Genomic DNA, 16,941 nt, shown 5'->3' with positions numbered 1-16,941 from the left:
ATGAATTGAGGTATTAGCATTATTCCTTGTCAGATGCATATTTGACAAACAGTTATTCTAAAAATGTAATCATGGCAAAAGATGAACAAATTGAAACATATCAATTTATATACACGTTTTTGATCAGTTATTAAGTAAAGGAACAAAGATAAAGATATATATATATATAAACATAAAGATGTTTTGTTAGAAACATGTATTTTAGAGAATAAGAAATAACATTATTTACTACTCTCTACTAGTTGCCCACTGTATGAAAATAAACGTTTTCATATTTTTTTCCCTAGATGAGAGAAGCAGATGAGAGCACAGGATCTGGAGATGGGCCAGTAAAGTCAGTACGCAAAAGAAGAGTACGAAAGGAGTAACCTGTATTCAAGTATTTTTAATTCCTAAGAGAGAGAGTTGGCATTCTCAAGTCGGTGTGCCAGAACTGAACTTGAGTCAATCTGCACATCCTGTTTCTACTATCTAGCAATGTTATTCTTTCAGACGTTTATTTTAATCTTATTTTTCAGAAATAAAAAACTTTGAAGTTAACCTGGTCTTTGAATTTAGAATAAAAGAAAAGTGGCACATTACATGTCAAATTTTAAGAGATTAATAGCATTAGAAGTTACACAGTTTTAATAGTTTGGAGAAAGTTTTGGTTTCTACAGAGCAAAATAATACGCAGCAACTTCACTGCTATTGGAAGAATCAGTTATTGGAATTTCCCCTTAAACGGCTATACTACAGTATAACTGGTAGTTCCATAGTATAAATAAGAGTGAGTTCTGTTGTACAGAGCTAAATGCAGTAAAGTTTCTGTATGGTTGTTTGTTTCTGTCAACAATTGGAAGTGTTGCATGTGACCCACATTTACCTACTTTGTGTCAAATTATAGTTACGGTCCATTGTTCACGTAAATTATAGAGTCCTTTCAAGAGGTGCTTTGTTGACAGACAAATCAACAAAACTGAAATGTCTATGTGTCATTCATAGAATCACTGGTCAGTAGTGCAGCATACTTGCATTTGAATACAGAGATAAGAGGTTTATCAAAACGAAATGGTGTACAGATTTTTTTGAAGCTGTTACAGTTGTTTTATGCCAGAATGGCTTACTCTGTTTACAAGATTGCTTATGCCTACATTGCTCTTGAAAATAAAATTTAAATATTTTTTCTTCTTTAAATGATACCCTCTTTAATAGGTAAATTATGATTGGGGAGTCTTTCTTTTATCTGATCATTAACAGACTGTAATGGCTAATCTCAATCATCATGCTTTGTATTTTTATCTTTTTTCCGACAAATTCAAATCTATTGTCTCATCTAGCTTCAAAGCTGCCTCTATGGTAGACTATTGCTCCTCTTTTTAAAACACAGTTGACCCTTGAACAACAGAGGTTTGAACTGCGTGGGTCCACTTATACACAGATTTTGTTTTCAATTAATTCTACAGTACTACACGGTATGTTGAATCCTCTGATGCAGAATCTGCAGATAAGGATGGTCAACTATGGGACTTGAGCATCTGTGGATTTTGGTATCTGCCAGGCGTCCTGGAACCAATCCCCAGTGGATACCAAGGAACGACTGTAGGTACCAAAAGTCACAGAAGTACATTATAGTAGAGCTGTATTATTCCATTTAACATATTTAAGAATTTTTCATGTTTGGGTGACAGACCCTTTGGAAGGTGATCTAAATCTTTGAGACCATGGAACTACTTTAATACCAACTATCTAGAGAACTCTATACTAGTTGGGTAATATTTTGGATTCCTTCATGGACATATACATCCCATCCTTGGGTAAGCCCGCCTCCCGTACATCCCCCTCCCCAGTAGTACACTTAAAGCTTATGTATAAGGAAAAGGAGCCTCTAGCTTCTCCTCTGACATAAAGGAAGCCAAACACAGCCAGTATAGCCACTATTCACTCCTTATTTCAGGGAGTGAACTGAAAATGAAAATAAGTGCTTTATTCCATTGCTGTGTTCTGAACTTTCCATAAATTGGTGGTGGACAATCTTAATATGTAGTTAACCATACTTTGTATTTATTTAATGCTGACTAAACGTAACACATCTTGCAGGGACTCCCTTTCTTGCTTTGTATTGGGAATGTCCAAGTGAACTAGACATATTGAATGATTCTAGATGAGAATGTTTCTGAAAGTAAACTACTACTTCATGAGATAAATCCTTTCTTAACTTTATGGAAAACTTCTTGCCGACAAGTGTCTTATATATGATCATTTTTTTCTAAAGATTATTAAAGCTTTTTTTACTTTCTTGGTTGCAGATTAATTTTAACTTTCACATCTGGTTAAACTCCATGAGCTTGTAGTGGTAAAATCTGAGCAACCAGTTTTTGCCAGTTCACAGCTCCTTCCTGTGGATGTACCATGCCTGATAGGTTTAAATTTGTGTATTAGATCCATGCAGTAGACAAAGCATAGAGTCTTCTTCAATAACGAAATGGCTTTTTCCTTTTACCACCGTAATGTGACTTTATTGTTTAAAACGATTTAAGTTTTATCCTTTCCTCTAATAAAGGAGAAAAATAAATGGATTTTGCTCTTTATTTCAGTTGGCCTTTTTAGAGGCTTTTTAACTTGACCAGGCTAAAGTAACTTCCTTTTTCTTGAACATTTTTTTAAGGTAACCTTGCTTCCACTGGTCATTCATCTAGGAAGATACATACTACTAGAACTAGGAGCTCTTTTCAAGCGTCAGTCTACATTTGCAAGACACACAGGATGAACCTGCTTACGTGTGAAAATTAACCACTAGCAATGAATATAATGTACCTTAGAAATTTACAATACTAATTTAGAAAACTAATAGTTTTCAGTGGAAACTATTCAGAATAGTTAAAACATAAATATATTACACTCTAGGTACCTGTGAAGCTTTTTTGTTCTCTTTTCAATTGTGGTTCTGTTTTTAAGTTCAGCAGGATTTAGAGATGAAATATCATATGGTTAATATTGGATAACTACTTCAATCTCATGTAAAGGATTTATTTAAACATAATAGTAGCATTTTCTACATAAATTCTAATAATCTCTTCCGAAATTATAGCTCCCATTTCCATAGCGTGACAGCTGTGAGGAGTTAAGGAAATAAAATTATCCCTAATCTGACAGGTCAGATGAAGCAGGTTGATGGGAGAGAAAATGTATTTCTGAATGCATTTGAAGTTTGTAGAGATCCAAATACATGGAAAAGCAATGGTAATTTTAGAGAAAATGGGCAACAGGATAATTTTTTTAAAATGATCTTTTAACACCTAACATAGTATCTTACCACATATTTTGTGTTTCTTAAATGAATAGAGTTTTATGTCTTTTGTAAAATTTTGGAGTAATTTCAAGTTTTAATTACTTAGACTAAACATTTGATAAGCCATCTATAGATAATAATAGAAAATTTAAAACAAGGCAAATACATTATACAGTCGATTACAATATATTACTTTAGCTTCCGTCATCACTCCTCAATACCCCTTCCATTATATGGTAAATTAGGTCCTAAAGCCAACATAAAGTCCTTGTTATAGTAAATATCTTCAAATATCATTAATCTCTATGATTTAAGTGAAATAGACTGTAGCTTGTTTTTAGGATAGAGTAGCTAAGAGGCAATTAAGTCATTCTTCCAATTGTTAACCTTTCATTTAGTCACATTCTCTGTTCTTTCATGATGTACAAGTGGTCTCACCAACTAAAGTAATATCTGGTCTTTGCTGGCAATTTTGATTATATCAGCATTGAAGAAATATCTGATGACAACCACTAGAGGGTGTTAAGATAGGGAAAAACAAAATTATTGGGGAAAGTAAAGAAAGACTGCATTCTAAAGAATTAAGATCAATTTTGCTTTGTTTTGGACCATAAAAGTAATTCTAGAATATATAATTCACCTTTCACTTCTCGTTTGGAGAAAGGACTTGATCAGGAATATAAATGTGACATCATAAACTGGTTGGAACTGCATGCTTGGATGATTTTGGTTATTTCTCCACAAATTGTTTTATTGTTACACGTACAATTCCAAATTCCAAAAATCTCTGTAAATCTGAAGTTTTTCCTGTTTGACATCAAAACTCATTTGGCAGCCAAACCTGACCTCCCTGACCGGCTACATGTAGTCTTTACTTACGTAACTAACTTAGTATTAAATTCATATATTTCGCTACAAAAATGTTAATGTATTTGATTCCAAGTGCTGCCCCAAGCTGTACTGGTGTATGAGTCATAATACTTTATGAAATGAAAAATTCCAAATTCTGAAATATCTGGTCCCAAGAGTTCCAGATAAAGGATTGTGAGCTGTATTAACTTGCTATAAGTAAAGTCCAAAGGGAATATAAAGAGGACAAATTTTGGATGGAATACTAGTGTTAGTATTGAGGGAAGTTCTACTGGGAGACCCTGAGGAAAAGCGGTCCCTGCCAGTCATCATTCCACCAGCAATTAGAGCTAGGAAGTATCACTATTAAAAATGTATTCTGACACTGGTTAAAACAATAAGGAAGACTTTATTCAGCACTATTGCAATAGGGCCAACACTATCACCATGGGGGGAGAGAATGGGCTTAACTCCAGATACAGTGAAGACAGCTGGGGATTTATAGTCGTTGAGCAGAGTGGGTCAGGGGAGGGTTGGTGGATGGAAAATTCCTAAGAGGAGACATCGAGGGTAGAAGGGTGCTTGCCATGCTGATTTAACAGGATTCTTGCTGAAGGCAGGCAGGGTGATCAGATTCACCTAGCAGGATTTTTACTAAAACTGGACTAGGCAGGCTGAAGACAGGGCCTAACATGAGGCCTAGACAAAGAGGGCTCAGAAGAACCTGGTTAAAGTTTGGTCAAGGAGAGTCTTGATCAGAAGCTAGGCACAGTCCCTGTGCACACTGTTTACCACCTGTATTTCTAATACGGAAATGACATCCTGAAGATATTGCCATAATGAAAACAATATATAGCACTGGTTTACCATTCATATGATGACCAGGTGGGGCATGTATTTCAGGTAACATTTTGTCACCTTCTGAGTTAACAGCTGTAGGACAGCAGTTGGAAAAGCCAAAATGTGAAATGAATTGGCTGTTCCTTGATGCTTTTAGCAAGGTATCATCACAAGAAGGAACTTACTTACCAGTGTCCAAGCAGAGATGGAAGGGAATAGAGAAGGATCACACATATTAGGTACGTCACAAGATTAGAAAAGCTAATTGCTTCTGTACCCTGAATAGCAGAAAAAGTTCAAAATGGTTTTATTTTTGAGATGTGGGAGGTAGAAGGGGAAGGCCGGTTAAGACTTCTCTTCTAAGCGTTAAGGCAGTCAAAGGGACCCAGCCCTGCAGTGATACCTGGGTGTCGCAGTCCCAGCGCAGTCTTATTTTCAGTTGGTTTCAAAGTAGCCTCCATGAAAGAGAGGCAGGGTCCTGAGAGGAAGGAAGGCAAGCAAACTTTGAGAATTTGGTCTAGGGAAGAACTTGATTGTGATTCCTAGCCTATGGAACTGAAGCATATCGACAACAAGGTTGTTCTTGAGGGAACTGTACAGCCCAAGAAACGTGAGCTTGGCCTACAGACGATGGGCAGCAGACTCACACCAGCGCTAAGTGGACTGCTTTCACAACTCCCATGAGGGGAATACTCCAAACTCTACTTCAGAGTCCTGGGTGGGGGCGGGGGAACGGACAAGGAGTAACTTTCCAGTTGGGGGAAGCCATGGAGAGCAATGGGAAAGGGCAGTCCCTGGCCAGAGATTACAGTCAGGGTCTAATCAAGGAACTTCGTCCACTATCAGAGACAGGATCTTCACAGGGTCTCTCTCCCAGGAGTATTCCACAACTGCTTTGATGTGTTTCCCTTTATTCCGTTGTCCAAATTTAGAGTTTTTATTTAGGTATCCTATCCCCACTAGACCATTATAAATGGGCAGAGCAAATAATCTGTCATCAGTTTAGAGGTGGTCAGACTACTAGGAGTCACATCTACAGCTGACAGAGCTTGATAGAGATCCTGGATTTTGAGCTGAGTCAGTAACTGGATGAGGAGAGGCTGAGTACGTTCTGTGTATGGGAAGAAGGCTGGGCACAGATACTTACTAGCAAGAGAAGAGGGCTGTGGCTGAAGCTGCTGCCACCCTCATCCTCCGTCGGCTTCCATAATAAAGTCGTAGCGGGAATATGGCTTCCAGCCAGCGACTACATTTCTCAGCCACTCTTGCATCTAAACCCCACGCCCTTGGGAATGTGAGAGGACATGAGCCATTTCCAGCAGGCCCAACCCATAAACCCTGCATGTGTACCCCATGCATTTTTCTGCAAATCAGAATGGCGGTAACTAGTGTGACTTGGAAGCCACGGTTGAAAATGGCAGAGAAATCCCCAGCTCACAAAGCCTGTTTGTTAGTTTACAATGCTCACCTCAGAACCATTAGTTGGAAGAGAAACTTCTGTGTTTTTTTTACCATTGCATCTCGTTACAAGAGCTTAGCCTAACCTAAAAAATACAACCACCTTTCCCCTGGCAATCTTGGATCCTTTTCTTTGAATTCTTTGCTTTTATTTTTTAAATTAAGGTATAATATCCTATATTTGTTTTAATAAGAATAGTATTCCCGGATTTCCCTGGTGGCGCAGTGGTTGAGAATCCACCTGCCAATGCAGGGGACATGGGTTCGAGCCCTGGTCCGGGAAGATCCCATATGCTGAGGAGCAACTAAGCCCATGCGCCACAACTACTGAGGCTGCGCTCTAGAGCCCGCGAGCCACAACTACTGAGCCCGCGTGCCACAACTACTGAAGCCTGCACGCCTAGAGCCCGTGCTCCGCAACAAGAGAAGCCACTGCAATAAGCCCGCGCACTGCAATGAAGACTAGCCCCCACTCGCCGCAACTAGAGAAAGCCCACATGCAGCAACAAAGACCCAATGCAGCCAAAAATAATACAAATAAATTAATTTAAAAAAAAATAGTATTCCCTTAAACATCCAGTAACTGGTACTTAAATAAGATATGCTACTTATCCTGTGGCTTTGAACAACCCTGATACACCACTGCACCACTGTATATATCCCAGTTACTTACGCAACAATATCAAAACACATGCAATTTTTGAAACAGCTTTTTATTAAACAGCAAAGCATAATAGCAATACAGTTTTAAATGTTTAAAAATTAGGTCACAAAGGGATGCAAAATGTTTGCAGTATGACTATTATATATTCATACAGCTAAAGTCATCAAATCTTAACACCAATACAAACATTAAGATTCTTCCATGATTAGCCTAAATTTAATAACCATAAACTATATTAGTGGATCTCTTTTCCTATTTAATATTTTAACATTACTTGTGATACTGATTTCTTTACCAAATGGAATGTACAAACTAAATTTTAAAAAACTTAAATGACTAAAACTCTGCAAACCAGTAGTTGGGTTTACAGAAAATTCTGGGAGAAGTAGTGAGATAAAATACTGAGAAAGCATCAATTAGTATACATGTAAAACTCTCCCATTTTATTCATGATTCTGATACTAATACACTTTTTAAGGGACTTTGCAAAGTTGATCATCTGGGTACTGCAAATAAACCTGAGACCAAACTTTATTCCCTTCTAGGTGTGGTTTACATAAGGTTAGCCAAACTTAATCCATTTTCTTATATATTCCCCCCTCAAATCTGATCTGTGCCAGAGATAACACAAATCTGGAGTAAAAACATTTGGAGTTGGTTACAAGTACTTACCAAGTATTGAATACTTCTCCTACCCTATTTCTATTTTTCCTCAAAATTTTCTGTTTCAAACACACACACAACCAGAGCTCATCTTTTCAGGTATCAAGTGGATTATTCTGTGCAAAGGAAGTTTTTAACAACAAATCTTCCCAATATGATAATTCAGTTTCAAAGAAAAATCTTCATCTTTATAGCCCCCATTTTCAATTGATTAAACAGAAACCAACTATCCTATCTTATTACTAACTATAACAAATAAGCCCTAAGCTGAGAAAGTATCTTATTTTGGTGAAGTTTCAACAGAGTTCGGGCTACTCTCTTAGATGATTAACTACTGAAATTACTTTTTACAAATGTGAAACCAATTTTTTCCTTAGGGGAAGGAAAATGGGAAGAAAGCAAATGGAGAAGAGGCACACGATGGTGGACAGGGTATGTAAAGCTGTGCATTCAGTACGTGATTTTGGTCACTTTTTCACAACACGGTGGTTATTTTCTTGTATCTCTAACTATGCCTATAATAAAAGACAATGCTAAACCTATAAAAGCAAATTTGATATAACATTCATTTTCAAGTTTCATAAATATATGCATTTCTAATTATAAAGTCTCTACAATACCTTTGCACATTTTCATAGACTAACATAATACACAAACTCATGGAAGTCTTCTGTTATGCTCTTAATTTTGCTTAGATCTGACATATCTTCATAAATACTCAGTGAAGCCACAAACAAAAGTACTATAACTTTTGGAATCGATCCAAGTTTTAAAGAAAAAAAGATCAGCAGCAATTCCATAAGACATAAGGGATATCAATCCCTTATTTTCTTTTGCTTTTTGTGTCAGTTGTTTGAAAAACACTAGAAGCTGACATGAGGTTTTCTATATATTGTCCAAGAACTTGGTTTTCTGATTTTAGCTTCAGATTTTCTTCCTTAACTGCATCTACTCTTGCAGAGAGATCTATATGAAAAATAAAAAAGCGCATTGTCAACAAAATGATGGCAATGACTCCATGTTATAAAATGCTTATTAAGATTCATTTGTAAAAGAAATACCACAATCCTTAAATTTTGTTTTTAAACTCAGACTACTTTAGAAGTTAAGGTAAAGAAAGTAAACTGAGTACAAATCAATAGCCAAAATTCCTAAAAAGAGATTTCACATTAGACTAAATGTTATTCTTTGTAAACAGCATTTTTGTTAAGTAGTTAACTCTTAAAATGGTTATTTAAAAAAATACTGTTTTTAAAATGTGAATTTTGGTTCATATCATCATAAAACCATTGTCTTTACTAGTAATATTTAAGACAGTGTAGTAGGTGAACATAACTGAATTCACATACTGGATATATGCAGTCAGTTTCCAAGCAATTGATCGTTTTATATTTTTACATTAGCAAGAGATTCAAAAGAACAGGTCTTGATTAAAAAAAGAAGATACCACACCTCAGTCATTCAGCAACTAAGTTACTGGGGTGCCTTCTAAGAGACAGGCACTGTTCTAGAGGCAACGGTAACAAAAAAGGTCCCTGCCCTTAACAAGCTGACATTCTAATGGGGCTTAGGGTGGGTGGGGGTCAAGAGAAAAAGCAAGAAGGGTAAGGGTCACAGGAAGCAAAGGGCAGTTGTCCTGTGATACAGTATAGTCAGGGATAGCTATTTTGATTAAGGAAATTTCGCTAGAGACCTAAAGGAAGTAAGAGAATGAGCCACACAGATATGCAAATGACTAAGGGAAAAGATTCAAGCACAGGGGAACAGCAACTGCTAAGACCCTGAGGAGACGCTTGCTGAAAGAACAGCAAGGAGGTTGAAGTGTCCCAGTCAGGGAGTGTGACAGGACTCTGAAAGGTAAAAGGGAAGTGAGAGACTTCCAGGGAGGAACCTGGCTTCCATTAACTGTGAGATGGGAAGCCACTGGAATGACATGATCTGCTCAATCTGATTTCAAAAAAAAACACCACCACCTCTTAATTTCGTTGAAAACCAAAAGATGTTTCACTGGTGGAATTAATTTTATGCAAGACATTTAGAAAATGAAAAAACTCAGATCAGTTCCCTTATAATCCCTGAGGCTAATACACTGATTTTACTCTCATATAAGCTTTATTAAAGTGGACTTAGTAACACAGTGTAGGGACTTAAACGGGGCTCATTATGTTAGACCTTACAGAGGGAAGCATAAGAACACTATTTGACTTCCTTATTGAAACGTATCTGTTCTTTGAAATCACCAGCCAAAGCTACAGGCAGGAGAGGAAAAAAACTACTGAAGTAGACTTTGAAATTTATACTTTTAAAAACTGTGCACAGTAACAAACAAAATTTAGCAATCTGCTTACAATTACAATTTCAATTACCTGGATGTTAGTCAAGAAAAATACAAAACGCAAGCTAACCTTCAAGGGTGTGTTGGAGTTCCAACACTTGATTAATAAGTCGTGTTTTCTCCTCCAGTTCCACCTGATTTTCAGCATCAACTGCTGTAATGAAAAGGTTCAGATTTACTATTAATATTAGCTACCATTTGTGTAGTATAGCACTTAAAAGATCTGCAAAATAGTTTATATTCATTCTTACTTGACTTATACAAGAGCCCTGTAAAATAAAAGGTTAAATCCCACATGGCAGATGAGGACACCAAGGTGAAGGTAAAATGTTTTGCCAACATCTCGTAGTTAAAGAATGGAAATTGCCTTAAATCTTTTCTAGAACTAGATGGGATTATAAATAAGTACACTGGCCAAGATCAAAGCCTTCTAAGTATTGATTCTCTGCTCTTTCTATTGCTTAATAAAGCAATGTATGCGCCACAAAACCAGGAACATACAAAAAGGAAAATGAAGAACATACCATCCATGTCAGCATTCATCATCTTCGGTAACAAACTTTTGGGCCTTGGATGCGAAATTCTTGATGAATGGTCTGCAATAAGAAAAAGTTAGAAACATAGACACATAGAATAATGAAATATAAGCTTGTTTGTCAAAAGAAAATTAAGTGACCCAGTAGGACCCTTTTCACATGCTTTACTAAGAATGAATACCCAGTGTGGAAATAAGCAAAGAATATTTACAGTTTACAAAGAGAGGTATTAAGTAAATAAGAGAAAATGTTGAGTTTCTTGGTAGTCAAAGAAATGCATAATAAAATACCACTGTATATTTTGTAAAATATTTTTCTAAAAGAAGATAATGATCAATGCTAGCAAAGTTATGGAAAAACAAACACAAAATATTGGACACAAATTTTAAACGTAATATGTACAGTAATAAACAAGATTCATAAAAACATTTAAATATTTTTTACAAAGTAATTTTACTCTTGGAAATTTAGCCTAAGGAAAATTAAGAAGGAAAAAAATTACATCCATAAAAATCTTTACTTCAACCTTATTTATAACCTAGTAAATTGGAAACGACATAAACTGTCCATTCAGAGTCTGGTTGATTATAGTTGCCATTTCTAATGGAGTGGCTACTAAAAATAATTATGACTATAATAACATGAAAGAATGTTTATGCCATTGTATATTCACTGATGTAAATTATGTGAAAAATCTTTAGTATGGACAAAGAAAACACAGCAAATTGAAAAAGCTCTTACATTAAGGATAATGGCAGCAAGGAAGACAAATCTAAAAATATTCTTCATTATTAAAACATTGTTTCATATATACCAATTAACACTTTTTAAACATAAAATTCAAAAGAAAAATACTAGTTATCTGAAACACTAATATGGGTTAAATGAAAAATATGTACTTGTCACCTCCTGGTTATAGTTAAAATAGTTTAATTAGGATGTAAATGAGTAAATAAATATTAATATTTTCTTCTGTCCATAAAAGGCTCCAAAATATTAAAGCACCAAATCCTTGTGAAACATGTTCTGCTCTATTGCTAACATTCATTTCACATGCAATGGGCTCAAAATTTATTAACTAATGTACCAATTACTGAAAACAGATTTGTTAACCAATCTAATTTACTCACTGAAACAACTTAGATCTTAGTCAATGTTGTTACTCTTTCAACAAGTACTTATTGAGCACCTACTATACCCAAGGCATTGCTATGCCTCCATATGCTGAACAGTAGAACCCAAACCTATTGAACAAGGATGTCTACATACCAGAACTAGAATCACAATCAAAACAGTGAACAGTGTATTGTATATTCCCTCATGACACTTCAGATGCTGGCATGAACATGGCAATAGAATGCTCAGTGTACACATGTATAAACTACCTCTCAAGTAAGATATCACTCAGTCTAAAAAAGAAAGATATTAAACCTCCTTTACACGTAGCATTATTAAAGAAGTAACGCTAAAAATAATGCTTAATAAATCTACCCCAAGTCTTCTCACTTATCCAGCATTAGCGCTACTCTCCCTCACTGGTTTTAACTCTCAGGTTCTTTGTACTTCAGAAAAAATTTTAGATAGATAGGTAGATATAGCTGCACACACACACACACACACACACTGACCCTTGAACAAGGGTTTGAACTATGCGGGTCCACTTACACTCAAATTTTTTTCAATAGCTACTACTACAGAACTACACGACCTACAGTTGGTTCAATCTGCAGATGTGGAATTGCGTATATGGCAGGCCGACCGTAAAGTTGTATGTGGATTTTCAATCGTGCAGAGGGTCGGCACCCCTAACCCTCATTGTTCAAGGGTCAACTGTTTAAATATGTGTGTATATGTGTATATATATCTATACACACACACACATAAATCCAAATAGACTGATGACGATATTTTTTTCCAAAAATTCTTTAAGTCATTAAATGCTTTGTATAATAGTATTCGAAGACCACACTTCAAAAATTATTCTTCTCCATTCAATCAATGTGTCTTTATAATTGAAGAGGAAGAGTGCTAGCAGTGAAAACTTTATTTGGCCCTTCCCCAAGAGAAGAGCACTTTCATACCACTTAAACTATTGATATTTGTCTGGGAGGGATGACAGAGGTAACAGCAAAAAGCAAAAGTAAATGATCTTGGGAATACTCAGCAACAGCAGACTTCAACTTGGCTATCTTCCCTGCTACATGAGAGAAGTACACCCCATTTTTTAAAAGTTTGCTTTATGCCACTTCACTTGCATAAAAGACCTACATTAGTACCTGTTTTGCTAAACAAAAGAAATCTGACGAGGATTTTCACTTTCGTGAAAAAAGGCAAAAAACAAAAATAGCATTCAGCGTTTGTTTTGCAGCGGGGTGTCAGAGGCAGCACTCACTCTGAGCAGTGACACCAAGCTCCTTCCCTGAGAACTACACTCAGCATCTCAGCCGCAAGCCGCCACAGCTCTGACCTGTGTCTGTGAGCATCCGTGTTTTATTTATTTTGTGCATCTGTTAGCAAGATGTGTCCTAAGATAATTGCTTCATCACTTTACGCCATTTCAGCTTACAAAAGGTAGGAATGCTCTACTTTAAGGTAGTAGGGGGAAACCTGTATATTAAATGCTCCAGATTTCTAATATCCAGTCTTTTTAAGATACACCTGAAACAGAATTTTCACGACAGCTGAGAAGAGTGATATGATACACAAGTCAAAGCAACAGATAGGGCTTCCCTGGTGGCGCAGTGGTTGAGAATCTGCCTGCCAATGCAGGGAACATGGGTTCGAGCCCTGGTCTGGGAAGATCCCACTAGGCCCGTGAGCCACAATAACTGAGCCTGCGCGTCTGGAGCCTGTGCTCCGCAACAAGAGAGGCCTGCGCTAATGAGAGGCCTGCGCACCGTGACGAAGAGTGGCCCCCACTTGCCGCAACTAGAGAAAGCCCTCGCACAGAAACGAAGACCCAACACAGCCATAAATAAATAAATAAATAAATAAACCCAAAGTTAAAAAAAAAAAAAAATTACCTAAAAAAAAAAAAAGGCAACAGATAATCACAAAATCAATGCACTCAACTTTGAAATCAGATCTAGTATAGGGATGGGTTATACTTCTTTTGCCCGTATTTTAGTCTAATACTAAAATTAAACCCAGAAGTCTTCCATAAATGCAAAGTGTTCCAGGCTGACCAATGTAGTAGGTAAGGAAAAAGAAGCCAGTTTCTGAAATTTTGGCCACATATAACCCAAACAATAGAAAATTACTCTTAGAAAAACACGTCCAGATTGGGGTGGAAGCAAGAGCACAAAAGCAGGGCGCAAGGACAATGCTATAGGATATACCACATAACCCAAGACAGCACTACTCACATCATAGCCCATGTAAGATTGCCCTGAGGGCTGAACAGTGCAAAACCTGCCCAACTGCATGTGGCAGCCGTGTGCAACACCAGAGTATCACCGGCTGCCTCTGCATGACAACAACAAAAAAACACAAGTAGCCATTTTTTCTTACTGTGATGTGATCAAATAGACCAGTCTCAAAACGCTACTCCTGTATATATTCTAAGTCTGTCAGGACATCCAGAGTCATAAACAGATTTATTTTATATATGGGATCAAAAGGTTTGTTGAGCTCTTTAAGTCAAAGTATTTTAGCCATGGATTTTACTTCCTTCAAAATAGGGTCAATCCTCAAACTTTGCAATGCCTACATTAGCACAGTACTACATCATAATATGCACTCGACACAAGATTAAATTTTTCAACTATAAAATTCTTTTTCTCAATCTATAGTTGCTATCATATCAATCCAATTGTGTCAGATGTGCTCTTAGGAGTTCATTTTCAACTCCTTCTGCCCCTACACATAAATCCAAACCTGACATTAAAAGAGAGAGAATCCAGACCAAAGTATCTCAAGTGTGGGAACACTGAAATAAATGTGGGGTGCTAACGCTGATCTGTTTATCCAAAATCTGCCTTAGCGTATCCAAAATCTGCCTTAGCTCTCCGCAATGGATATGACTGTCTGGGATTCCTCAACTCTGACCTAAGCCGAGGTCAGATCTCATAAAACTTTTCTCAAAAATCACAGTAAATTTTAGTGCCTATCTTCATCTAGCCTTGGTCAGTGGAAGAGAATCTAGAGTTATTTTGATAATTTAAGTCCAGGGAGCAAAGGTATGGAAAGAACAAGGATCCAGAAGTGTGGCAAGCATTAGTATAGACCCATTTTCCATGCCCTCACAGTCAGCTGTGACCAAAGGCTATCATCTTACCAAGTACACCTCTACCTTCTTTTCTAGTATGCCCAACAGTACCATGACATGCTCTTCATAAGAGGCAGTTTAGCACAGTGATTAAGAACATGGATTTAGACTACCTGGATTCAAATGCTAGCTCTCCTATTTATAAGCTCTGGACCTTAGGTAAGATTAACATCTCAGCCTCAGTTTCCTCATCTGTAAAATGACGTTAATAACAGTATGTACCTCATAGTTTTGTTGTGAGAATATTATGAGTTGATATATATAATGTGATTGCAACAATACACAGTAGTTATTCAATAATGTTAGCTATTATCTTTTCTACCATTTAGCTCTACTTCAGGCCACAAGAAGAATTTTTAAAAATTACCTGGTCCACTTGCCTCATTTTTACAACTAAGCCAAGGCCAAGATGATAATGGCCTACCTAAGATCACAGTAATACTTACATAGACAGAGCCAAGACTACATACAGTCAATGTCTCAGTCTAGTTTTATCCACCACTCCACCACAGGTATGCTCACATCGGAGACCTGAGATTTTGAGACTTTTCCGATATCCACCCAACCTAAACCACTCAACTTTTCTGCATCTAAAACTGATTTTCATCATCCGTCATCAACTTACTAATGGAACTCGCAAGACTACTAAACGTCACTGTGCATTAATATACTAAATTCTTTACATATATTAGCTCATCAAATCAACAGGACATGGTACTTTACAAACGTGGACCCTGTATCTCAGAAAGGCTACATATCTTGCCTTAGAGTTCATAGCTGAAGTCTGTACCAAGAATCTGAACTCAGATCTAACTAAAAAGTCCCTGCTTTTTCCATTATGCAATGGAAGACACTTTAATATGACCCTAATCTAAATTTGCAAAACATTTTGCAACCCTTGATGTCAAATTTCTTTGCTATTTCTACTATCTAAAAAACTGAAGGTAAATTTCATCCACTGCAAGCTGCAACGACTTTCAACATGGCTTGTTCAAGTCCCTTCAAATTCTGACTTGTTCTGGTTAAGTCCAATTTTAAATTCCACAAAATTAAGGGACTGTTTGGCCAAATATTTGATCAGAAACGAGATCCCCAGAGTGGCTAGCTATATTGAGTTTAATCAATGAATGAGTACAGGCACGGAATATATAGGCACAGCTTTGGATTCTCAGGTACGGAGTGCTGGGAACAGAGCACACCATCTGTCCTTAATATTATTACGTCATAGTACTGGAATCGATACACAACGAAAATCCTGTCTTTCAGGAATGTCTCCTGTTTCTTCTTTCCAACAATCCTAAGTCCCTAAACTTGTCCAGCAGGACCCTTGAAAGATGCCCATTGAGAAACTAACTCGGGAGCTACTTTCAGAGCCTGAAAAGATGTCGCCAGCCCTGGCTTCACCGCTCACTCGGCTCCCTCCCCGCCCCCGCGTCCTCTCCCCCGCCCCCGTCTCCGAGTTCTCGGCCGAGAAGCCGCGGGCTAGTCCAGGCATGCCAGGTCCCAACCCAACCGAACGCCCCTCCCGCAGTCCCACTTCAGGGCGGGCCGGGCCGACAGAGGCCTTAGACTCAAGATCCGCGGGGAGAAGACGGCAGGAGGTCCGCGCCACGGACCGCGGGGGACCCTCCACAAAGGAACCTCTGCGCCCAACAACGAGAGGATGAGAAAAAGAGGCTGCGCAGGGGTTCTGCAGGGAGCCAGGCCTCGGCCGCCCACCTAACGCCCAGGCCGTAGGACGCTCTTCCCGGGTCCCCGTGCGCCGGGCCGCATACATCCCGCCCCGCCCTCCAGGCTCTCGTCAGTACCGAGGCCGCAACTCCAGTCGCTCGGGGCCAAGCCCTCCGCGGCCCACGACGGCCCTCACCTGCCGTTTGAGGCGCCGGCAGGGGGAGGGATCGGGAGGATACCTCAGGCCTGGACACTCGGACCAACTGGCACCGGCAACCCCGCCCTCTCCGCCCACAGAGCGTGCGCCGAGGCTGGAGTCCCGCCCCGTCCCGGCCCGTCGCCAGCCAATCCCCACTCAAGAAGGCACGCTTGCGCATTAGCTACACG

General features: G+C 38.2%; 2 protein-coding genes across 5 annotated transcripts in view; one reads left to right on the top strand and one right to left on the bottom strand.

Annotated features, from left to right (window-relative positions):
* Positions 1–539, top strand: part of CLGN (calmegin) — a 43,331-nt gene extending 42,792 nt beyond the window's left edge. Inside the window, exon 15 of the mRNA XM_068542075.1 lies at positions 288–539. Within this exon, the coding sequence (XP_068398176.1) occupies positions 288–368 (81 nt within the window). The 3' untranslated portion in view covers positions 369–539. The remainder of the gene's footprint in view (positions 1–287) is intronic.
* Positions 540–7,115: 6,576 nt separating this feature from the next.
* SCOC (short coiled-coil protein) overlaps positions 7,116–16,941 on the bottom strand; it is a 41,681-nt gene continuing 31,855 nt past the window's right edge. For 2 of the 4 annotated variants that reach the window (XM_068542530.1, XM_068542532.1), the window contains exons 2-4: positions 10,605–10,676; positions 10,151–10,234; positions 7,116–8,711 (exon numbers count right to left, since the gene is read on the bottom strand). In XM_068542530.1, coding sequence (XP_068398631.1) covers positions 8,569–8,711; positions 10,151–10,234; positions 10,605–10,676 — 299 coding nt within the window. In that variant the 3' untranslated portion in view covers positions 7,116–8,568. Of the gene's footprint in view, positions 8,712–10,150; positions 10,235–10,604; positions 10,677–16,691; positions 16,932–16,941 lie in introns of those variants that run through there. The other 2 variants (XM_068542529.1, XM_068542531.1) reach the window with 2 other exon arrangements.

Source organism: Eschrichtius robustus, chromosome 4 (genome assembly GCF_028021215.1).
Source record: "Eschrichtius robustus isolate mEscRob2 chromosome 4, mEscRob2.pri, whole genome shotgun sequence".
Classification (NCBI taxonomy): Eukaryota; Metazoa; Chordata; class Mammalia; order Artiodactyla; family Eschrichtiidae; genus Eschrichtius; species Eschrichtius robustus.
Note: the sequence above shows the minus strand (reverse complement) of the source record. Positions and strands in the feature narration are given on the sequence as shown.